The 26,179-nt window shown below is 35.9% G+C and overlaps 1 protein-coding gene across 3 annotated transcripts in view; it reads left to right on the forward strand.

Moving 5' to 3' along the window:
* LOC134751147 (RNA-binding protein fusilli) overlaps positions 1-26,179 on the forward strand; it is a 136,414-nt gene that overhangs the window by 38,764 nt on the left and 71,471 nt on the right. For all 3 annotated transcript variants that reach the window (XM_063686508.1, XM_063686509.1, XM_063686510.1), the window contains exon 2: positions 22,303-22,395. In XM_063686508.1, coding sequence (XP_063542578.1) covers positions 22,303-22,395 — 93 coding nt within the window. The remainder of the gene's footprint in view (positions 1-22,302; positions 22,396-26,179) is intronic.

Consider the following 26,179-nt stretch of genomic DNA (forward strand, 5'->3'; position numbering starts at 1 on the left):
TGAACAAGATGCAAGTAACTGCGTCAAAATATCGGGAGCTCAAAAACAATACAAAAGGTAATCACGGTCTATATCCCGGTCAATATAAGTCCAGTGAAACTAACCGTGAATCATTCAAAACTGTTACTCTTCGACTGTTTACCAAAGCCACATGGGTCGTTTTGTTTTTGGCAAAGTTGTCTGCTTTATTTATGTTTTTGCCGTCTATAGGTTGCACAATCCGGTTGTAACTAAGTAGTTATTTGGGAGCAAGTTGCCATAAAACTACTACGGATATTAATGCGACGTAAATCGCCAAAATATCCGTAATTACATCTTCATAATAATACATCACAATACATCGTTGCACTATAATGAGTGATATAGAATATTGAATGTTTCAATAAGTACCGTAAAACCAGCCAATAATAGTCCAACAGCTCTCAACTATAATCCAACACCAACTCTAATATCTTATAGTAGTTTATCAGTATCTTATAAGTTAAAGAGGAAGGGGACGGCCGCTTCTCCATACAACAGAAGTCTCCATTTTCCTCTCTGGATATTGACATTATGGAAAATAGTTTTACGTAATTTGATGTATATTAACCATAGCTATGCCCGGACGTTTGACTTTTTTCGTTTTCTTTTAATGTAAAAATTAGGAGCAAAAACAGATTTCATAATACAAGTTTTTATTCACTCTTATAAAATTTAAAATTCGAAAAAAATCAAATGTTATTATTTCAAAAGTTCAAAACGTTTTCAATAATGTTAATATCCAGTGAACTAAATGAGGAGACCACGTTTGTATGAAAAGGCGATTTCGCGCGGGTTTTCTTCTTTCGTCTTAAGTGACTATAAATTATTTGAATTACTTAGTTCTGAGACTACAAGTTTCATAAAATAACACCTAATATACCTAAACTAAAAACTGAATAACATTTGAGTAAAACATAGTTGTCATTGGACATTAAGTTAGGTGGTTTTGCGTTTCGCTTTTTATCAAAGTTCAAATACTGGTTATGATAATGAGACTAGTCTACACTACAGCATGGCTAGATTCTAGACGTCTGATTTTATGACACTGGTTTGGCCATTTGCAGACAATTTCTGAATTCACGTGCTTAATTATAGAAATGTGACTGGAATGTGCTTTTATCAGGGATATGAACTGTGTTTGAAGAACAATTTAAGACAACAACAACAATGACAGTCTGACAATAACACCACGACAGAAACTGACCTGATTTTTTTCATGTTATTTGAGCGCGTACCTTCGATTGTATGGCGGCGGCTAGGTTCGTGTGACCATGACTCATAAGTGCTATAGTTTGAATCTTCTCACATGATTTTAACGCCAAAGACCCTAATGGCCACGCGCTCGCACAAAAGAAACAATGGTTATTGTTTAACAGATTAGGGTCTTTGGCGTAAAAATCATTTGAGAAGATTCAAACTATAATTCAAATATTTTTCCTACTAGGAGCAAATGTATGAACTCCCACTTAACATAAGAAATTAAGAGGAAAGGGGACGGCCGCTTCTCCATACAAATGTAGTCCCCATTATCCTCTCTGTATATTGACATCATGGAAAATATTTTTACATCATTTGATATTTATTAACCATATCTCCCTACGTTTTTTTTTGATTTTTCGATTATTAAATATTAAAATGCTCCTAACTCTTATAATAATAAAAAATTCGAAAAAAATCAAACGTAGCTGTGGTGGATAATGGATATACAACAAATTGTGTTAAAATATTTTCAATAATGTTAATATCCAGAGAGGAAAATGAGGACTACGTTTCTATGAATAGGCGATTTCGCACGGGTCCTCCACTTTCGTCTTAAATCAATAGGTATGGAGGTAAATCGGGCCTAAACACATTGATTGCCGGGAACCCGCTCGGTGGTGTGGTTCTCTGTTCGTAGTTCCTTTCCTCTACAAAGCGGGAAAACACGGGGATCGGCTTCGAGCATAGCGCTGCGAAAACGCGTTGGCAGTGAATGTGTTGAAGCACTGATTAAGTTTGTTAGGTAATAGTGTAAAGTTTTGATATTTGAAAACACGTTGTTGGTTTCAATATTATAAATTAGAGATGACCCGAATAGTTGTTGTGGCCAAATATCGAATATTCGGCCCGTCTTACGGCCGAAACGCCGAATATACGGCGACAATTACTATGAAAACTGTTCGCCAACAAAGCACAACGTTTGCTATATTTTTAGGGTTCCGTACCTCAAAAGGAAACCCTTATAGGATCACTCGTGCGTCTGTCTGTCCGTCTGTCACAGCCTATTTTCTCCGAAAGTACTGGACCAATTAAGTTGAATTTGGTATACATATGTAAGTTTGTGACCCAAAGATGGACATGTAACGTAAACAAATAAAATTTAAACATGGGGACCACTTTTGGGGGGTAAATGAGAAAATTAAAAAATAAAGTTTTTCAAACTATATCGTGTTACATATCAAATGAAAGAGCTCATTGCGAGAAACTCAAATATATTTTTTTTTTATAATTTTAGGTTAAACAGTTTAGAAGTTATTCAAGAAAATATACAGAAAATGACCATTCCCCCCCTTTATCTTCGAAACTACTAGGTCTAAAATTTTTACAAAAATACACAAAATAGTTCTTTACCTATATATAACAGGAAAACCTATTAGAAATGTGTAGTCAAGCGTGAGTCTGACTTAATTACTTAGTTTTTGATCCGACCCCTACGGGTTTTTTAGATACATTTCACTTACATTTCACATAAAAAATACATTGTTTAAATTGTGTAATGTGCGGAACCCTTGCAACGCGAGTCCGACTCGCACTTGGCCGGTTTTTTTTGTTGAACAGAATTAATAAATGTAGTTGGAGTTAGAGTCAATCAAATGAGACCCATGATACAAATAAAATATTTTGTAATCAACAAATGCTCAAAAAGGGTCTTCGTGTATAACAATTTTTCAAGATTACATTTTAAATATTAAATATACTTAGTTTTTGGTCATTGTTAATTATTGTGTAATTTTAATTTTTTTAGGTAGGTGCAACAGATATTCGGTAGGCCAAATAGTAGGCAACATTCGGCCGAATAGTGCATAGTTGCCAAATATTCGTGGCATCTCTATTATAATATTTATAGTTCTAGCAATTTTTTAAACCGGGCAAATAATGTGCATAATTATGTATAATTCGGATACAAGTATGAATAAATATTAGCGCTTTATATTCGCAAATATTCAATTTGAATTCACTGCAGTAGCCTCAATCCTTAATAACAGGATATGACTTTCAAATGGATTTAATAACTAGCAATAAATTGAAATATCGCGTTTTTGACGATAACTGGTTTGTAGTACCTAGTATCAATATTGGCTAAAGCTGGTTTTTAGGGTTCCGTACCCAAAGGGTAAAAAGTAAAAACGGTCCCTATTACTAAGACTGTCTGTCTGTCCGTCCGTCTGTCACCAGGTTGTATCTTATGAACCGTGATAGCTAGACAGTTGAAATATTCACAGATGATGTATTTCTGTTGCCGCTATAACAACAAATACTAAAAACCGTTTTTTTAGTAATGGTACGGAACCCTTCGTGCGACTCGCACTTGGCCAGTTTTTTTGATATTTGACAGGCAATCTTGTAGTACATTGTAGATTGTAGATCTACAAGTACACGACTACCACGGAAATTTGAAATTTACGTTAGCGACTGCGTGAACTCGGTCGCATTCCCTATATCGCGCCATTCCATCAGTGCGAGCTGCGAGCGAGATGGAGTGCGATCGAGTTTACGCAGTCGCTAACGTAAACGCCGTCAACTCGTGGTACGGCTACTGTGGGGCGAATACACAAATGTAAAGCACGGGATTAGGTCCCGTTTCCGTAAAATGTGTCATACATAATATCCGCAAGCAAAAATTATGTCACAATACACACCTTAAGTATACTTATGTACCTACCATTAACTATTTACATCACGAATTAATAAACTAGTGGATGTGAAATGACTCCTATTTAGTATGAAAACCGGTGTCGCTAAACTCACACATTCATAGCCACGTTAAAATACGTCACACACTTACAAAATTGCTCTGATTCGTAGCAACTTTCCATACCAAAAGGTTATTACCGGTGGACATTTCTCGAACGAATATCAACTGTAGGCTACATGAGTGACGGTTTAAAATATAATGTCAAAGCTATATGACATACGACTCTTTCATTATCTCATTAATCTCACAAAAGCTCGCTCAACGTTCACCTAATACAACTACTCAACACCAGATGGCGTTATTTTATAGTTTTAAAATCACTTACTTATTACAGGCGAGAAAAGGGCTAAAAAACCAGTATAAGTAAGGTCTAATTACGCATGGTTTGTTACGGATCTCACGGTCACGTTACACTGGTGTTTTCGAGATCTCTACACGCCTGCGAGTAGCTAACCGTTGGAACATCGTTCCATTCGATATAGGGAGGGGACAGTGTAATCGGAGTGTTTTATCGATATTTGTGTGTTCAGTTAGGTATTGATATTTCATTACCGTATGTACACATACACATATACACATTTAGATGATACTTTATTTATGATTATAATATAGGTAGTGATAATCGTGATTGTATGAAAAATAATATGTAGTACAGTACAACAAATATCTAACTAGAAATTTGTTTCTTATTAATTGACCAACTAGGTTGTTAATGTGAACATTAAATATATCTTAAAGTCAAACAGATAAAATCATAGTTCTTTAAAGGTCTATTAACTCGGTATTGCTGTTATTTTGTAATAACAAATCTGCAATTACTTACATAGGTAAGTATTCGTCTTTAACAATATATTTACTTGTAGCAGCATTTAAGGCCAATCTAGACGGGACAACCTGATTAAATTGTCAAATTAATTGTATGGTGTGAAAGCATACATGAAACTGGCTCATCGATCCCACTTGATTTGATTGTAAGATTGTGACCTATCAAATCAGGAAGGGGGGCGGCAAAATTCCAATATTTGACGCTAGTTTGCGTGGTATGGAACACTTTTTATTAATTTAGTGAGCCCGAATGTCACTAATAATTACTAAATTAGTAACTAAGTTTTAGGCGTGTGGACGCTAGATGAGATGTATGGCAATTTTATCCCCTGAAATCTTTCTCTAAGAAATGCTCCGAGCAAATGGTGCTATATTTTTGCGGAAACTAATTTTCTTGCCCAGTAGCATTGATCCATTTATTTTTAATATCGGCATCTTGTGGGAACCTACAATAATTAATAATAAAGAAATAGAAAATATAAATCGTTTATTCATGGCACATTGCATGCATTGTACGCATAAGTACATTAAGTACCTAGTCTAATTATTTTAACGATGAAAATATGATGGGTGTAAAAAACAAAAACGTATGTAAAGGAATACGAAGGTTTGAAAGGTTGCCATGAAATGACCCCGACTTAACTTAGTGCTTGATGACCAGAGCTGCCATATTTACTTAGACATTGATTATCCCAAATAATAATTAGAAACGTGTCTAAAATAATAATTTATTACCGAACCAAACATCAAACTTGAAATATCGTAACTTTAACTTTATCGATATAAATATCGACATTGCGCAGCATCTGAGTAGCGAAGTTATTTGACATTTAGGATAGCGAATATTCCAGATAAACGTAAAGAATAGTGACAAAGGATTGTGAACTCTAAGTTCTAACTGATAAAATATAGATTTACTTAACGAACATTCGTAAATAATGCAAAATAAACAGATTTTTCGTATTAATCGGATTATATTTAAATAAATAACCACCGGTGATGGGAAATACCTCCACGTGAAAGATTTTTTAAACCGCTGTGATTTCTGCAGCTTAATACTGCACAATACGGCATTTTAAATTTAATTATCAATTTTTGTTAGACGAGCGTACGTACGACGTGAATGTCATTCGAGCATGAAGTTTACACAACAACTGAGCATAGTCTGTGCATAAAGTAAGTCGGTCGCTACTAACTGTCGGATAGACGGGAACGCCCACTTGCCATCTCCATCCTACTCCGTGATTTACATTACACCATTAACCGAGTAGGTACCAAGGAAAATAAAACGCGCAAAGGTCTAAGGGCGGGTTCAAGAGCTAGAAAACCTGTTTATTAAAGAATAACACAACGTAAACAACAATTTAAATAGATTTCTGAGAAAAAATTATATCAGAGACTTGGTACAATGCCTCAAGGGCCTATTTTAGATTTAAGCTAGTTATTAATTTTGTTTACGTAGTACCACTGTATATATCTTGTCCATACTAATATTATAAATGCGAAAGTCTGTCTGTCTGTCTGTCTTTCTGTCTGTGTGTTCCCTCTTCACGCTTAAACCGCTGAACCGATTTAAATGAAATTTGGTAAAGAGATAGGTTGAGTCCCTGAAAAGGACATAGGATAGTTTTTATCCCGAAAATCATCCCTTAAGAAAGTAAAAAGCGGGGTGGAATTGAGATAATTAACGAAGTGCCTGCTAATTTGTGTGCATAATATGCTCAAATTTAGATCGCTATGAGAATTTTTCCAGGCGCAATTCTTACTTTAGCTGCGGTTACTAAGTCCACGCAGACGAAGTCGCGGGCAAAAGCTAGTATGTAAATAAATACATTTTATTTCATTATATGTTGTACATAAAGGTGTTGTTTAACTCCTCGTGCTAATATTTATACCCGAGCAAGCGAAAGTTTCCAAAATATTCAAAAAGTAGAATCTTGAGCGTTGCGAGAGTAAGCACGAGGGTTAAACAAACTTTGCTACCGAACAAAAGGTTGAATAATTGTACAAAAATTAATTGCCTTTTGCCTTAAAACGTTGTAATTAAAAATAATTTAACTTTTGTTAGGTTTTATTAAATAAATAGAAAAATCTTAGATTTTGACGATGTAAACTGTATGACAGCGGATAGAAAAGAGAAAGAAAACCAATGTTGCCACACGCAGCAGACCAGCAGTTTTTACTAGGTATAAAGGCGTTTTTACATGTTAATACCAATATTTATTTAAGAGTTTTACACATTAGGTAAGAGTTATTTTCGACTAAATTTCCATCACGCGCGCTCCACTTGTCTATAAATATCGAATAAATTCATATTTAATACATTTCTTAATTATTGGAGCTCGAGGTTTTGTTGTGCAACTGTTTTATCATCGTCTGCGGTTTTCCTCTTATTATACCTCATAATCTGGCATATAATGATAGATTAATTGGGAGCTTGGTGGTTCATTACTGCTTATCTGGCAGTAAAAAGGCCGTCATCATGTGATCATCATAATCATAGGTATCAGTTGAACTGTACAAAATCCGCTTTAGTCGTTAATTATGATACAAAGATTGATCATGGTCATTAAACGAAAGGGCTTTAAGTAATAAAAATAAGGAAAATAAATATGTTAAAGTTTAAAGGTTTCCATATTAATCAAACATTACATCAAACCGGACCCGTCAAGTTTCTACAACAGGTATAAAGTGGCAAAACTGACGTAAATATCTGTACACATTAGGACCTTATCACATAAAAATAAGGCACACAAATGTATACATATTTTTGAAGAGGGTAACTTGGAGAGGCGCGTGCGCGTGGGCGATAGCACGTTTATAATGTTTATATCCATATGTATACGAGTATGACATTTAGAAAAAAGGACTTTACTTAGGCAACAATAGGGACTATTTTTTATGTACCTTTGTATAAGAATAGTTTCTATTGGGTCTCTATGAAAAGCCACCTTTTGATAAGTATGAATAAGGTATTTTTTCAAATATATATTATTATGAAAAGAATGCTTGTGACTCTAGTAGACGTACATGCTAAGCCAGAAACTCGTACGTAGATTAAAGGGCTTGTGGCTCTGTTTGATAGTTTGTTCATTCACATTATTTATGGATTTACAGTCTGTCAAATCGCTCGTCTTTGATGGCCTTATACGTTATGACAATTCAGCAAGCTTCCCGGGCACGTGTATGGTAGCCGTTGGCTGTCAAAGAGTTAGGGCCCGATTCGAATAAGTCCCGTTGTGTTTGTTTGATAACGAGTGAAATCAATCACGTTTAAATTAATTACAAATATTATACCTTTCGGTATATTTTTGGACCATAATCAGATTTTGTTCCGGCTTGAGCACACTCTTATTTTTACTAAGGAATAAATTTGTAATTGTACAATTAGCAGCAAAAGTAACTAACTGATCGGCCCAAAACTGAACAGTAACGCTTAACAATAAAATTATCCGCATATCATTAACACCTCGCCCGCATTTCCACTTTTGCTGCTGACTATGCGCAGTAACTAAGTACTACTTATAATCGACGCGGCGAATGATGATCCCTATCCTATCATAGTTCCGCCAATTAGCTTTTTGATAGACTTTATAAAAAAAATGATTGAAGAAATAGGTTTTTACCGTCTTTTTATTACTTAATTGTTACATTTCTAAATAAAAAAATGTGTTAAAATACCAAAAAAAGTCCAAAAACATTTGACATTGACAGTTACTCCATACAAAAATGAACTGTCATAGGGATCATCATTGGCCGCGTCAAGTATAGATGTTGATAATATAAAGATAATACCCGGCAGAATGGCACCTGAATATTCGTGGCATCTCTACTCTCACTTTACTCACTCACTCTACTCTCACTCACTTCACTCTTTACTTTCTGTTCATAGTGTTCGTTTATCTATCTTGATCTGTTTATTGTTTCATTCTCAATTGCTCAAAGGTTGACTGGAAGAGATCCCTTATAGGGATAAGTCCGCCTTTGTACATTGTATATATTTTTGTTCTTTTATTGTGTTTGTAATCTGTCTTATGTACAATAAAGTGTTTACATACATACATACATACATACTCTAATCGCACCCAGCTACACTGATTATCGTCATTATATAAACCTGTTTGGCATCGCACTGATAACTACATTAATATACGTATGAATACTATGAATAGGATTGTTGTGTTTATGTGTTAAAAGAACAGGTTGAACAGCACAGTGTTATGTATACGAAGCGACATCGCCATAAGTCATAGCCAAGCCAACGTAAACAAATACTGTCAATTAGCAGATAAATCTGGTTTTTAGTTTTATTTGTTTTGGTAACCCATTTTTCAAAAACCTGCTAAGTGCGAGTCGGACTCCCGTTCCAAAGGTTCCGTACATTATTAAAAAAACCCGTAGGGGTCGGATTAAAAACATTTCTAATAGGTTTTCCTGCCATCTATAAAGGTAAAGAGCTATTTTGTTTGTGAATTTTTTCAAAATTTTAGATCCAGTACTTTCAGAGATAAAGAGACCCAGAGATAAAGGGGGGGGGGGGGGGGGGGGGGAAGGGTGACCAATAATTGAAAATGGACAAGTATGGCCACTCTTTTTTTCTTGAATAACTTCTAAACTGTTTATCCGAAAATTATAAAAAAATATATATTATGGAGGTTCTCACAATGAGCTTTTTCATTTGATATGTACACGATATAGTTTGAAAAACTTTATTTCTAGGGTTCCGTACCCAAAGGGTAAAACCGGGACCCTATTACTAAGATTCCGCTGTCCGTCCGTCTGTCTGTCCGTCTATGCATCGCTGGCTCACTACCTTTGATGTGCGGACGAAAACCGACACCGTGGCCATCCCATCGCCATCTTAGAGGGCCAGCCCACCTGTTGCTACCTCTATTGCACACGCATAATTATATAGCTGTCACGCTCGCACAGTGACATTGACGACCGGCATCATGGGCAGGACAGCTATATAATATATTATAACATGGAGATTATATAAAGGAGCCAAATCTCTCTGTATGAAAAGTGTCCATCAAAAAACAGTAATTAGGCGGCGCCACCATACACCGAAATACTACCAAAAACAACCTACGTAATTTGGTCGGGTTATTTGTTGCCTTATATGGTTCATGTTATACTCATGTCCCAGAGCCTAACTAGCGCCACCGGAGAGATTAGGGACTATTGTTTAAAGCTGAAACTCACTTTTGCAACAATTCTGCCATAAGAGATTGCCATCCTTTCTATACCATCCATATATTATAATTATGCGCGTGCAATAGTGTTAGCAACAGGCGGGGCAACGTACCAAAATCTGTGTGGAAAGCGTCTCTGCCTTTTTTTAAAACCTGTATACTCCTCTGAAGAACCCCATATACCTCGAGAAAACCTGATACTAAATTCGACGTTTGCAGCAATGCCGACTGCATTCACCGAGTGATTATTACTATAGAAACGACACCAAACAATGAAATTGTTGCATTTGTTGCCTGTACCGCGCGACGCGCCGTAAAATTCATGGCGCTTACGCGTTTAGGTCGCGAGATTCACGCTCCGCTCCTATGGTTTGATGCCAAATCGGCTGCAACTCATGGCGCAAAATACTGATTCTCTGTGCCGATTCTATACGTTAGTAATAATAGTTCAATGAATGCATTGCAAATTTCTGTGATATGTAGGTATATGAACAATCATATATGTATAATTATAGTAGGTATATATTTATGAATCTGCGTAATTACTGATCAAGGTTCTCTACTCGAGTTGAATAACCTAGTCAGAATAATAGATGCATGATGCATTAGAAACTCATTTCCTTAGAGCAGCATTCCTTAATTAAATAGCTATACATTTGTGTAATAGCATACCTTAAACAGCTTGTATCTAGACATGCGGTATATCCATTACAATTGCTTGTAGATGGAATTTTTATTGTGTTGTTCTACCTGTTAGTAGTTTCATCATCATCTTCGTGATCATCTTCCTAGTTTTGTCTCTTGGCTTTGGCTTTTCTCGTACTGGTCGGCTTTTTCTCTTGACACGAACTTCGTCTTTACTACATACTTACCTAATATACAAGTCAATGCATTCATTAGGTACACATTAGGTAACATTTTATGTGTCCCTACACAGGGTTGGTCCTACCCACGTCTCCTGGATCACCCGGTATTATATGAGAACACGATTCCAGTTTTATTTACATGCCAGATTTTGCCTACTTAAAAAAAAAACCATATTCATTTTACGGAATTATATGAATAGTATACTCAAATGTTTAACTTGTTAGGTTCACGTTTTCATTGGAGGATTTCTCAACATTCCGGTTTTATTTCCTGTTTCTGTTTTCACCATCGTTATGTAGAGATTATGACAATCAATTTAAGGTCCGTTTTAATACTTTTAATACGTACGCTCCAGTTTATTCTGGGCCCACGTACTTAACAAAACCGACGGTCTCCGGACTTAGGACGTAATAAATACTAAATCAATAGGTAGGTAGGTTAGGTTCGTTAGGTAGCTTCAAATGTCCGAAGGGTAAACCACCTAGAAATAGGAGCCCCACGAAGCGGTGCTCCGTCTAGTTAAGTTGTGAAGGAAATGTTTTTTGAAAAAAAAAAACAGTCCGATGAACTCCACCTTTGATGGAACCCCCAAGGTTTTTCATAGTTTTGATGTGCAGCGCCACGCTTGGTAAATTAAAGAACTAATTCGACCAAAATGTCGCGGCAAAATGCAAACGGCGCCGTTAATGCCATATTCATAAGGTATTTTACATAATGCCGGCTTTTTAATTTGCAAACCGCTTCGCCTTTATGAAATGTCGGCGCCGTTTGTAAACGGCGGATTCTTACAAAATGCCTGCGACAGCGACATATACCAATTCGTGACCTTCAGTTGTTGTGGTTTTGCTAGAAAGTGACACTTCTGTACGACATAGATACCTATTATTTGTTATTAATTAAATCTCCAGTCTCATAAAATCAGAAACGAATGAACAATATCAAGTAAACAAGCATTATTTAATCTGACACGACTCATAATTAATTGCACGTGCAATAGATGAATTAAATTGATTGCTTGAACTGTCCCATTCACATGTTTATGGCCAATTAAGTCCTATTATTTATAATAACATAATTTTTAGCAAGTTGAACCGCTAACTGCAAGATGGAACAAAAAGTTTCTTTAAGGTTTTTTTACGTCACATTCACTCATTTATTGATTCAATAACTTACTGTTTTTGCGATCTGTACCTCTACCATCAGTTGCCAGAGTAAATTTCACTTACTTTAAGTGAATAAACGCGCCGTACGTCACATATTTACGTCGGTTTACGTATTATGTGCCCAACTTCACTCCACTGCAAACGATGCTGTCCCTTTCTAAGTATACTAAAAAAACAGAGCAAGAATTATATCGGAGTATTGTACAGCGCCTCTAGGTGTCACCTAAAGAACTAAATATCACACGTATGAGTAAACGGTAAATTACCTATCGAAATCCTTAGCAAACTACCAGTTTTGACATTGACATATTTACTCACGTCTACGCGGTCAACGTAATTTACTTTCTTAATATTAATAATATTATTTAAGCTATCATATAATGTTTATAATTCTCTGAATTCAAAATTCTGGGCTAAATCATCAGTGGCGTGCCTAGAGTTTTGGAGTAAGGCAAGCCGAAAGATTATGTTTTCGTAATAACTGTCCAATCTTCACTCTTTGTACTCAAATGAATTTCCTAGCGTATCGAGGCGAGCTAATATAGCGCACAGAGCATACTCATACTACTACTAGATATAATTTTACAAACATATCAGGGCCTACCGCGAACACCGAAGTTTGCAAGTTGCAGGCATTTTTCTCTGTCACACTAATTATTTACGCCTTAATTGAAGTAAAACAACAATCCCTTGTGTTTTGTAAACGGCCGTACAGAATTTTCTCTTATGCGACTGACTTATCTGAGAATACAAAAGTCGTGTGTTGATTTTGGCGCGGAAATGATATCCCGTTTTTCTACAAAGTTTAACGATTTTACCTTGCCTTCGTTGAGTAATACGTGGACACATCCCTTCCCTTCACAAGAAACGACTTCATCCATAGTTAATGTATTAGCCACTTTCATAAGTTTTACAAACAAATTAGAGGACAAATTGTAAGTACAAACGCGTAACTGAACAAGGCCACATCGACTAAATAATAATATACTTGAAGTTGATTATTAAACACGAACTATGCAGCTAACTTCATACCAAATAAAATTGCTATAGTTTGTCAAACATGAATCTAGATTCATGCTCATTTCAAACATAGACAGAGAGAATCATACTATCTTTGTCGTTCACTGGTACTAGCACCCAAAAGAAAAGGATGAGTATAGTTTTTTTGTTCTTATTTACTGCCAATTTGGTTTAACCAACTATAGTCGGTAAATAAGGCCCCATACGCACGAGTTTTTTCAACGTGCGTTAAAAAAGCGTTTGAATGACAAATGGATAACCATGTATGTATTCACACGAAGGCGGTTTTTAAGCGCGGCGCTTTTTAGGGTTCCGTAGCCAAATGGCAAAAAACGGAACTCTTATGGATTCGTCATGTCTGTCTGTCTGTCTGTCCGTCCGTATGTCACAGCCACTTTTTTCCGAAACTATAAAAACTATAATGTTAAAACTTGGTAAGTAGATGTATGTTGTGAACTGCATTAAGATTTTCACACAAAAATTGAAAGAAAAAAATTTGAACTGAAACAAAAAATTTTTTTTCATCAAACCCATACGTGTGGGGTATCTAAAGTGGTAAAATGTGTCGCCCCCCCCCCCCCCCCCCTAATTCAAGAAGTCGAGTCCCGACCATTTTTACCGGAATACGCAAATAAACTACTTAAAAAATGAAGCGTGTTTTTATTACTACACTTCCACAAGGCAGGGACTGCAGGGAGTACGACTCACAAGTGATTTTTAAGCGTTCATAAGAACACAAATATCAGAAACGGTAAAAAAGCTCCAACGTCGGGTTTTAACGCGACGCTTTTTAAGCTCTCGTGCGAATGGGGCCTAATCTAATATGTGTTCAAAACGCGAGTTTTAAATGTTATACATATATATATATATATATGCCTATGCACCGCTTGCTAAACCATAGTGTTGTTTTGATTACACATGATTTTCTGTATCAGAAACTGTATGTGTGAACTGGGTCTAATGACAAGCAGATTAGATCCACGTAAAAGCAAAAAAATGGTATTACTATGATAATCTAAATTATCAAATCTCATATAGTCTTATTTATATACTTATATATGAAGTTAGTATGAGATGTAGTTATTACTGTTAGTTGTACATACTTACCAAATATGCTACAAACCTATTAAACAAAAAATACCACTTCACTTTATTATTATTTATTACAACCTTGGAAATATTGTTGCGTTCCAGAAGGTACATCATTTTTCTAGCAAGTGTTCACAAAGTTAAATATCTAGCATAATCTACCTCTATGACTATATAACATTTTTAGAATTTGCAGAGTTGCCTGTGGCCAGCTTTATTTACAAATTGCATTGATATGTAGTTCGAAGCGGTTAAAGTACCTAAAGATTACTCAGGTTTAGGTGATTTATCAACTATACATCTAACTTTCACTACCAACATATTTTTAGTTCTTATTTAGTTTTTTAAAAGCACTGTATAACAATATGGATTCTTCAGATATCTTCCTGTTTTTATAATTTCTGAATGTGTAATGATGTTTACTGGCCAAGTCACATCCAGAATACTGCACATTCGGCCACATCAGATGATGTGGCTGTGATCATACAGTTCCATAGCTGTTACTTAAGTTTCCAAGTTTCATCAGCTACTATCATTGTTGTTATACTCCTGAAAAAGAATAAGTTTATAGGTTATTTAGGCGTAAGGTTAATGCTACCTACGTTAAGCATTATACACATTCATACTTTATACATTAGTCACTAATCATATGGTATATTTAACTTGCATTTTGAAAAGGTATCGAGACATCATAAAGACATCGATGGACAGACATGGCAGGTTGTCTGATAGGATTAGGCCTTACAATAACACTCCATCATTATATTCGTGGGGTTGTTTTCTTTGAGGAACAGAAGTTTTACTATAAGGCGTTTAATTCGACCGAACTTTACACAGTGTAGTTATTTATTTTAATATTATTTTCTAAACTTTTGTTTGACTGTTTGACACTCTTAGCATACGTTCAAATACTTCTGTTTTTTCGTGTGTTTTAGGTAAGTCGTGATAAAACTACAATGATTAACGAAGCATTTAAATGATAATTTAATAACGGAAATGCATTTGTAACATGATAAAACGGTAATAAACATCCGAATAAAAATATTTCGTTCAAATATTGTTGTTTCCAAGTTGACAGAAAATGTCACATCGAAAACGCACGTATTTTTCGATGACATCTGTCACGTTTATTCGCGTAAACGGCGTAAAGTATTTACCTAGAATAATTCTGGCTCAGTTTTCGTTATATAGTTAGAAAGAGAACGTTTTAGGTGTGAAGTTAGGCATGTATCGAAAACTCACGTTAAAACGTTTGTGACTCATGGTGCCAGTTGATTTTTTTAGTTTTTTACGTGACCGGTAGAGGCACTGTACAATTACTCCATACATTTTCCTTAACTTTCTCACTTTCGACTGTCATTTACGGAACTCATGGTAGCCGTACTGTACTCTGTGTGTGTGTGTCTAGTTATGTGTGTAATCATTCACTTCAACTCTCTATCTACCTATATAAGATTTTTGCTCGTGTAACTGATTTATCCGTTATCCAGTCATACAACTCGATAAAAGCGAATGATTACTGCGGTTCAAAAGTAAGTATGTATTACCAATATCACCATTCTGTAAGACTTTTACGAAAATAGTTAAATCTCTACATTTCCAACACAGATATCTAACTATGTACAGTCAGCAATACAAACTTCTATGCAGGGGGTGGGGGTGGGGGGGTCGCTTTTCTCTGCAGCTGACTGTACAAGATTGCCTGTCAAATACCAAAAGCGCGAAAAACTTTGGAATGATGTCAAGTCTCATCGGATGTACTGAATTTGGAAATAATCAAATAACATTTATTTGCATAAATTATTTTGCTCTTGTACCTGTGTATTCGAAGATGTAATCGTCCACCGATCTTCTGAATACAGCTTTTCGTTCGTATTTTCCAGTCCGCTAGCGTATCTTACGTTTTGGTCGTTACGTTGGTCACGTTTATTCAGTTGTAGTCTGCCTCCTTCGCACTCACGAAATGTTAATATCTACATACGTATTGACTTCTCTTTTACACAAAATTGTCTTTAAACGTAAGCGTCATTCTAGGCCTATGGTTAAAGGGCATTTTTATTTCAAATTGTACTTTAAAGCACGACTTAAGTCGTGTTTCAGTAACGTCTAACGGTCACATTCCTGACAAAATGTATGAGATTTGACATTGACCGTCAGTTTCGTGACGATTGCTAACCGGCCGTTAAAGGGCCCACTGATTATCAGTCCGCCAGATGATATCGGCCTGTCAGATGTTCGGAACTGTCAAATTTTTGTTCTAACTGACAGGCCGATATCGTCCGGCGGACTGAAAGTCAATGGGTCCCTTTAATGGTACACAGTTAAGTGAAAATGCCCGTTAACAGATCGGATCATTTTTGACCAGTGACAAGCAAGATTTCGCTATGTACTACTTACAGTCGCCATCAGATGTATCGGAGCGGCCATGGTGCTAACAAATATCTGTACACGGCTCTATTTTATTATTATCCGACGTGCACGCGCACGCAATGCTCGTTAGGTCCGATGATTCGATGTAATATGGTATTCTGAATGTTGTAAGCCATCTATCATAGATTACTTTATCATCTTGATTCGATAAGGGGCGACACCATGAATATCGAATTTTTTATAAGCATCATTTTTTGCCCTTACTGAATAAAAATAGGTGCTAAAATTTCAGTTTTTGAACGTCGCCGTAGTCCTATAAAATTTTGACATAGAAAAAAATGGGTACATGGGTAAACACTAGAATGTAATATTTTTTGTATACGGATACAGAATGGCTAACGTTTTATATTATTTATAGTTTATTTACCGTCCAGTGACATTAATGCAGAGAAATGAGAAAAAGTAGAAAACTATTATAGCATTTCGTTTAAAAATAAATAACCACAACTCATTAGCACAGTTTTCGCATAGACAGCTAATTAATATAGACTGGTATTACAGACTTATCCGTTGAGTTCAATTTTGATGTAAATGACATGAGCGTGACATATTTGATATATTGATCAGACTGTTATGTGCGGATGGTGCAACTGGCACTTAGAGTAGGTAACTGACCTGATAAAAATGGTACGGACCCCTAAGGGGTCCGTGGACCTCACTTTACTATACTACGTTATGTGGGTCTTATAGGGATGCCCATGTGTGCATTCTTACTGCCAAATTTGTGCAAAGTTAGCGTGGACGAGTCTAGTAAAAGTTGCTCGGACGTCAAACTTATATAGGTTAGTGATGATGATGATCGTTAAAATTTTACACCGCTTTTTTACGTGAAAACACAATAATATAGGTATAGGTAGGTAGCAAAGTAAACAAAAAGCGTATAGGTACATAACCGGTAATTTCAAATCTACAATTGTCTCTACACCCATGTTTAATAACAATTAATGTCAATGTCGAAAGATACACGTAGCATTATCTAAATTAATTTGTGTACTCAGATCCAAGATGGCGGCCCATTGTCACGTTGACATTTGGCCGTACCGAGCATGCGCAATGCGTGTCGCGACCCCCCTTTGCATACAATGCTTTAAAAAAACGCTAAGCTCTCTGGTTTTGGAAAACAAATGGGAAATTAGGCGACGAATAGAGAAAACGTTTGAAAAAGGACGCAGTGTCTTAATTAATCCAGTAGGGTTTCAATTTTGATTCTTAAGTTCTGAGATCTGTTGATGTTAGTCCTTAAAAATACAGTAAAATGGTTCTAAAAAAAGTTACTCTGTGTGTGTTAACTCTCTGTCTGTGTGACTATTTTTTCACAATCGAATTTTTAGGGTTCTGTACCTTAAAAGGAAAAAACAGAACCCTTATAGGATCACTCGTGCGTCTGTCTGTCTGTCACAGTCACAGCCTATTTTCTCCGAAACTACTAGACCAATTAAGTTAAAATTTGCTAAACATATGTAAGTTTGTGACCCAAAGACAGACATGTAACGTAAACAAATGAATTTTAAACATGGGCCCCCTTTTGGGGGTAAATAAGAAATTTAAAAAATAAAGTTTTTCAAACTATATCGTGTTACATATCAAATGAAAGAGCTCATTGTGAGAATCTCAAATATATAGTTTAGAAGTTATTTAAGAAAATAGGCAAAAATGACCACCCCCCCCCCTTTCATCACCAAAACTACTGGGTCTAAAATTTAAAAAAAAAAATACACTAAACTAAATAGTTCTTTACCTGTAGATGACAGGAAAACCTATTAGAAATGTGCAGTCAAGTGTTGTGAATTACTTAGTTTTTGATCCGACCCCTACGGGTTTTTAAAGACATTTCACTCACGTTTTAACATACAAAAATACATTGTTAAAAATTGTGTAATGTACGGCACCCTTGGCCGGTTTTTATTAAGGCAATTATTGGCGCTTACGTTATTAACACAGTATCACAATTACGAATGTAACGTAAACGCCAATCGCACTAGGGTCCCTTTTTCCAAAGACAAAAAGAGTGTGGGTTGGCCTAAGAGATTAAAGATATAAGTATTTCAATGAATTATAAAGTGTCAAGATTATTCCCGCATTTTATTTACTAACATTGACTGAAGCTGATTGGTGGACAGTTCAAATTGAAAACGACTTAAATACACTACAGTGCTAACAGTCTTTTGTCGTTTTAAACGAGTATTAGTGTATGACCAACTAATTCGAAAAAAGCTTATGTCTGTAAGAAATTACATTTTGAATTTGTTCTTGCATTTCACTACGACGAAATTAGACTTTAACGTTGTAATTATAAGATTTAAAATCAACTACAGCATAAATAGTTGGTATGCTGGCTTTTCATTCGCCAGGCGTTTGAAATTGGAACATGCTGGTCGCATGTGGGTTCGGATTGCGGGAAACAATATGGCTACCGTTTCGCCGTAAAATATAGGAGGATTCGAGAAGAGAACTTTAAGATAATACTCATAAAGATTATATTTGAATGACTGGCGTATCATGCTATTTTTAAATAGGACGTTAGCAATATATACCAAAATTGCATTGCATTAATTAATGTCCTTAGGTCGTTTGCTTAAAGTTAAGATTTTAACTAAGTTGTCCATATCAGCTAACCTGACTGGTCACATGATGCGGGACAATATAGAAACATGGAGCAAACAAATGACCCACTAGTACCCACTCGGCTGTAAGCGCAAAAACGGCAAACAAATAACCAGATGGGAAGATAACATCCAGTTTACTGTTTACTCTAGGACCCCACTGGACCAGAGTTGCCTTGGGCAGGCAGCACTGGAAAGAGTTGGAAGTTGGAAGAGGCCTATGCCGACAGGCACACCACACTAAGAGACATCCTATAACATAAACAATTAAATATCTAAATTTGTATATACAAGTGTTTCTTATAAGGAATAAAGGCTTATTGAATTTAATTAAGTTGCCCATATCAGCTAACCACTAGCACAGTCTATAAAACAATACAATACTTTAACGAATCCGTCTAGACAGGACGATCGTGTGGGGTGCATGGGGCGAGGGGCGAGGGGTGTACCGCGCGCACCCGAGCTGCATACATTCGCCATTAGTAGCTCGGTCCGCTGTATACTTTTTACACTGTGCCACTAGTTTGTATTAGCAATAAAATTACTAAGTAGGTACATAAGTAATCCGTAATTCCATACGAAAAGGGACTTTAGAAAGAATCACGTATAAGCCATTATTAACAAAATAAGTTTTGTGACTTAAATGTTATCGCCGAGAGGCACAGACCTTTATTAATGGAAAATGGAACGACACATTTAGAAAACTATACTCATCCCTTTCTTGTGGGTGCTAGTACTAGCGTAAGACAAAGTCAGTATGATTCTCTGTCTATGTTTGAAATGAGACTTAAGTATGAGACAGTCCTGGCTCATACTATGTCTTTTTGGTGCCTTATAAGAGTTATAAGTACCTAGTGTGTAACCTATAAATCATAATCATTTATTGCAATTATGGTATTACAAGGTGTTCTTTTTTTTTAAATGCTGCTATATTGCCAGTAAAAACGGTGAAATACCAATAGGATCTTTCGAAATGACACTGACAAAATAAAGGTGCATCAGTGCGTTTGGCAGTTACGACATTTTGAATGATACTTAAATAAAATTGTGATACTTCATCACGTAAGCGCCAACTGCATTTATTGATTTATTTTAAACTTTATTGCACATCAAAAAAGGTACAAATGGCGAACTTAATGACTTATGGAGTCTTGGCATTGCTCTCCTACCAGTGGTAGAAGAACTGTCAACCATAGGCCCAAACAGAAAAATGACAAGGTGGGTGCAGTGAGAAGCGTTTAGAAGCAAACAAGTAATACAGAATACGTAAGGTATGCTTTAGGCATAGAGTAACTTATACTAGAGCGGTACTGTCATAGTAAATTTTGTAACCCCAGTAAATTCACCTGTCGACACACTTTAAAACTAAAAATGAAGATTTATAAAAATACGATAGAATGTATTTAAATATAAATAAATGATTTTTTTTTATTTGCATTAATTACTTTTATGATTTTGACCCATGTTCTTTCACTGATATGCGTTAAAATTGTTAAATAACAAACGAAACCGTCAACGCCATCTATACGACTGTAGGCCAAAACTAGTAGCGCCCTCTGAACGAGAATCAAATTTTCTTGATTTTCGAGGCACGTTTTTTCCTTAGACTGTATCCATCTATTACGGAGTTATATCTATCTTTGCTTTAGGTTAGGTTTATGGTTTATTTAGGTTGCGTTTTAGTGACAAAAAGTCGTATTTGTTATTTTGGTTACATACAGATTGTTGTTTTGATAGCGAATTAGTATGAATCCTCTAATCGCGTCTGACGTAACGGATCCCTCTATTTTTAGCGTTTATATATGATGTATACCTAAGTGTGAAGGTAACAGAGGTTTTATTAATTACTGTTATTAATTGCTCTATCCATTTATTTTTATTTTTTAGAAGATGAAAAACCATACTACAACCGAGCCGAAGGCGGAAAAAAATCATGTTGATATGAGACGCACCTCGCTTCGGTCCATGCATTTCATTACACCAAAACCAAAAACCCTAAAAATAATAATAATTTAGCCTACGAGTATATACGTCCCACTGCTGGGTACAGGCCTCCTCTCATCTACAAGAGGCCTTGGGCCTCCCCAAGTCCCCAGCGGGTTGGGCACCTTGCATACACCTGATACACCTATGAATTTCTTCACGGATGGAGATTACGTTCCTTACGATGTTTTCCTTCACCAAAAGCTTGTGGTAATCAAACGATATTAGTATGTACGAGCCAGGATTTGAGCCCGCGATTTCCGGATTGAAAGTCGGCCGTCACTCGTGAGATCCACTGTAACGTTATTATATTTTCCCCTCACTAGCTCGGAAAGTTGTCGTTTATCCTTCTATACAAGCGGGGAAAAACGCGTTTTATCCACTAGTGGGGAAAGTAATTTGACCTTGGATGGAGCGTGTTTAAGTAGCTTGACAGATAACAAAACGTAAAAAGCTCATGATAATGGTTCGTTCGATATTAATTATCATTAAATAAACGGTTTGAGAATCTAATAAAAGATACCAAATTTAGCTTTATTTAATGATTTTAAGTCATAAACCTTAAAATTCCATAAGAAACGTTTGTTTTTTTATAATGATGTTAAATATAATTCTGAACGCACAAGTTGAGTCGATGCAATTTCAAAACGCATCGTTGACATTTCATACATCAGAAATGTCAACATTGTCAACAATTTTTTTACTTAAAACCTTTTCTCACCGACTCGCGTAACAATACACAACTTCCAGAGTTTTCTGTTATAATATCGTAAAGAAATGAGTGATTCCAGTGATGAAGATGATCTAACGCCTGTGGATGTTGCACTTTCCTCGCTATAGTGAGGTGAAAAGTTTTGTGTTACACACGGGCGCAAATGTATTTTACTTCTCGTGTGTTGAAACACTCGCTACGCTCAGGATTCTATTTAAGAATTCACCTATAGAATCCTTTCGCTTGCTCGTGTTTCAATTCTACACTCGCGGTTAAAATACAACTTTGCACCCTTGTATAACAAATAACTATTTTGTCGTTACGTTATTGTCTTCGTTTATGTTTCTGTACATGTATTGTTAACTTTGTGAGGTGTGCAATAGTTGCAAGTTGCAATAAAGTATTATATGTATTGTATTGTTATTAACTTCGTTTGCAGGTGATCGGAGAACGGGAGTATGCCGTCCGGCCGACGCGGAGGCCCTCAGAGGAGCTTCAGACCGGGCAGCCCCTAGAAGTAGTTGTACAACAGGTGAGTTAAGCGAATTGGGGAAGGCCAGAGCCCCTTGGTTCTGAATATCTCCGTGGCGCTGACGGGGGCGGCTCCTAAAATTAGGACAGTATCTCAAAAATCGAAGTTTCGAACTCGACTGTTTCCTCTTCCAAAACATAACCAATTATAACGAAATTTTAAAATCTAAATGGTAATTAAAGTATCTGTGTCGGACTGTTTTGCTTTTTGGGCTAATTGGTATCAGTTTTGAATACCATGCTTTTCTTTGCGGCCTAGTCAATAGGGGATATTACTGCAATGTTCTGCCACTAGAGTGCAGCACTAGCCTTTTTAGTAAACCAATAGAGTAATATAACATTTAAAACTTTCGCGTTTTGAACACATATTAAATCGCTTTTAAAAACGGGTCTATCGCGAATTTATTTTGTTACCTTTATTTACCGACGTTAAAAGGTAACAAAATAAATTCGCGATAATCCCGTTTTTAAATGTGATTTAATATGTAATCATAGAGTAACTTATACATAATGTACCTTTAACAGGTTTTTGACAAGTTTTACCCCTCAGATTGTGGTAGTGGCGCCACCTACGCAATGTTTCGCGTAAAATACCCTATTAGTCAGTGTTTGCGATGTTCGAAGTGATCTTACTAAAGCTTAAAATAAACAAAAATAAAACAGTCCGACACATATTGATAATATTAATCTGTGTTAAAAAAATCATTGCTCAAGGGTCAAAAACTACGGAGGAAACAGTCGAGTACACTTCTAATTCACAATCCATAACTCCCGCGGGAACAATATCAGGCCTTTGTCCTTCAGTACACCTGCATGAAATAAGATCATTTTCAAGCAAATGTAATGAAAAAATAGCTATTTATGCAACAAGTGCGGAAATCATCTTTACGCACGTGTATCACACAATGTTTTACTATGCATTGTGCGAGTAAATAAAAAAACATATCATGGCAAATGTTTCATTATTAAAAAATTGGAAACAAAAAGCACTAGTGCGGAAAAGCGCTCTTTTCCGCACTAGTGCGAGAAAGTAGCACCATAATGTACTGTAAAAAAAATTGAAAACAAAACGCACTAGTGCGGAAAAGTAGTACTTTCGGCATGATATGGCTCCGTAGACAACGCACTTTTCGAGCACATGCATTGTAATAGTACATTTCGATGCTAGTGCGGAAAGTATGTCATTTCCGCACGTGTATCGAACGACGTTTTTTTAATACAGTTGCGAAAAAATAAGAAAAACAACCAAATAACAACAAAAATAAGAAAGACATCATTGACATTGACATTATGAAGAGGTGTTTTTTTAGCTGGGTGTTATTATTATTCAACCCACTTCAATGAAAGTTTTTTTTTTAATGCATGTTCTATAAGACAGAAACAAATGTAAATATAAAACATTGTACTATTATTACCCAAATATCGTTAATTACGATTATTTGTGTATCGTACATTTATAAAAACTATCGAATGTTGCCTTTGGAAACTTAAAGCAAAAAGAAAAAACGCCTCTTCTTTGACAGGCGTTCCGTTTCATTCAGACAACTTATTAAGAACGGTTTTTCAATATTCAATATATATATAAAAAATAGACGTGTTATAATGATGAAGAGGTAAGTAATAAAATATAAAATATGTATATTTTTCGTATTCTTACATTAATAGTAGGTTTTTATGTTGATTACGACGTTTAAAGGAAACTAATATTAACACTCATCAATAAGTAGTCATGAATTGGAACAAGAATAAATTTAAAAACATTGGAAAAGTAAAAAGCACTAGTTCGCGAAAACCAACTTTCCGCACGCTAAACAGCTACGTAAAGTAGCACTTTTTGAGCAACTGTATTAAAAAACATATTTCTTTACAACTGCACAAAGGCTAGAGGTTGAATGTTACCACACCCGGTAGTCTGTGTCATAAAACTTTGTTTTTACTGACTGGTAACATTGTAATAATTACATGGCAACCTTGACTCTTGCGCACCTGACGTCTTTGCGTGAATACTAGCGCTTTTTAGGGTTCCGTACTCAAAAGGTAAAAACGGGCCCCTATTACGCATATTACTAAGATTCCTCTGTCCGTCGGTCTGTCTGTCATCAGGCTGTATTAATCTCATGAACCGTGATAGCTAGACAGTTGAAATTTTCACAGATAATGTATTTCTATTGCCGCTATAACAACAAATACTAAAAAGTACGGAACCCTCGGCGGGCCGGTCCGATTCGCACTTGTTCGGTTTTTTACTACACTTGGCGCTTGTTTAGATGTACCTTCTAAATAAGTATAAAGTTAAAAAAAGTTAAATAGTGTAGATTTTAAAAACAAAAGCAACAAAACCTGTCATCAAACAAATCTAAAGAAATATAAGTTATTCGAGTTACTTATAATTCTTTTCTAGAAGATTTAGATTAATCTTTACCATATAAATCACCCAAAAATAATCCAGAGGCCGTGAGTTCAAGTCTCACCCAAGGCAGTAATTTTTCCACTTTTAAAATTTATTCTAAGCATATAAATCACTTCATAGTATATATAAAACAAAGTCGCTTTTCGCTGTCTGCCTGTCCCTATGTATGCTTAGATAACTTTAAAACTACGCAACGGATTTTGATGCGGTTTTCACTTATCAATAGAGTAATTCTTGAAGAAGGTTGAGGAAGTGTATAATTTGTAAAAAGTTTTTGTGTAACCCGGGCGAAGCCGGGGCGGGTCGCTAGTCTATTCATAATAATCAAAGAGTAAAAATGTAAATAAACTAGTTTTGATAACAAATCGCTGTCCAGAGATATTGTAATTAAGCTGATTTGTATATATGCAAAATTAAAATTGCTTTATACCTGTTTTGCTAGGTGTTCGGAAAAAAATGGATATTGTCAGCCGTTTGTTTTGCTAATGATAGTCAATTGTCACCAAGAGGGAGCGTAAAGCTAGGAAATTAAAAGAAAACAATAGATATGGCTCGCCGCGCGAAATTTGCGACGGAAAATATAGCCGTCGCGCGGTTTTTTTTGTCACTGAAAATATATATCCGTTTAAACATTTGCTCGTTAGATCACTCGGCTATAGCATTAACTATTTTATACAAAAAAATTACTGCTAAATATATCGTGTGGTATGCAAGGTAACGATTTCTATACAACTAAAAATAAATTGTGATTTTTAAAGTTCCGTACAAAACTTTGTGCACGGAACACTTATTTTATATCGAGCCAACTTTAACCTCTTACTGTACCCTTGCCACTATAGTCTAGTTTCCTAGTGATTTGTTTCATGGCATTTGCCCTTAATTAAAACGCGTCAATTTCCTTGATAAAATGAGTGACGCCTCATCATAATCACGCCTGTAAGCGAACGTTACTCAATTCTTCTTCTTCCTGCCTCTGTCCCAGTTCATCTGGGGTCGGGCCTCCTTGTGCATTGGCGCCAGGATATTCTATCCCGGGTTGTCACTGGTGCAAGCTTCTGGGCTTTCAAATCCTTTTCGACGGTTGACCACCAAGTGGCTGGTGGTCTGCCTCTTCCTGTAGGTCCTGTATTGATGTTAAGTACAGTCTTCACAGAGTAGGTATCGTCGCGGCGCATAACATGTCACTCAATTGATCGAGCAAATTGACAGATACAGCGCCCTCGTCAATGCCGCCGCATCAGTCATGTCGTAACAGTAATGAAGTTGCAGCTGCCATGCGAACCTCGCTTTAAAGCTAGAGTTCCGAGCGACGTTACTGAATAGATTTATTTATTTCATAATATTAAATATTATTATAAATTATTTTAAGCTAATC

The sequence above is a fragment of the Cydia strobilella genome, chromosome 21, assembly GCF_947568885.1.
Source record: "Cydia strobilella chromosome 21, ilCydStro3.1, whole genome shotgun sequence".
NCBI lineage: Eukaryota > Metazoa > Arthropoda > Insecta > Lepidoptera > Tortricidae > Cydia > Cydia strobilella.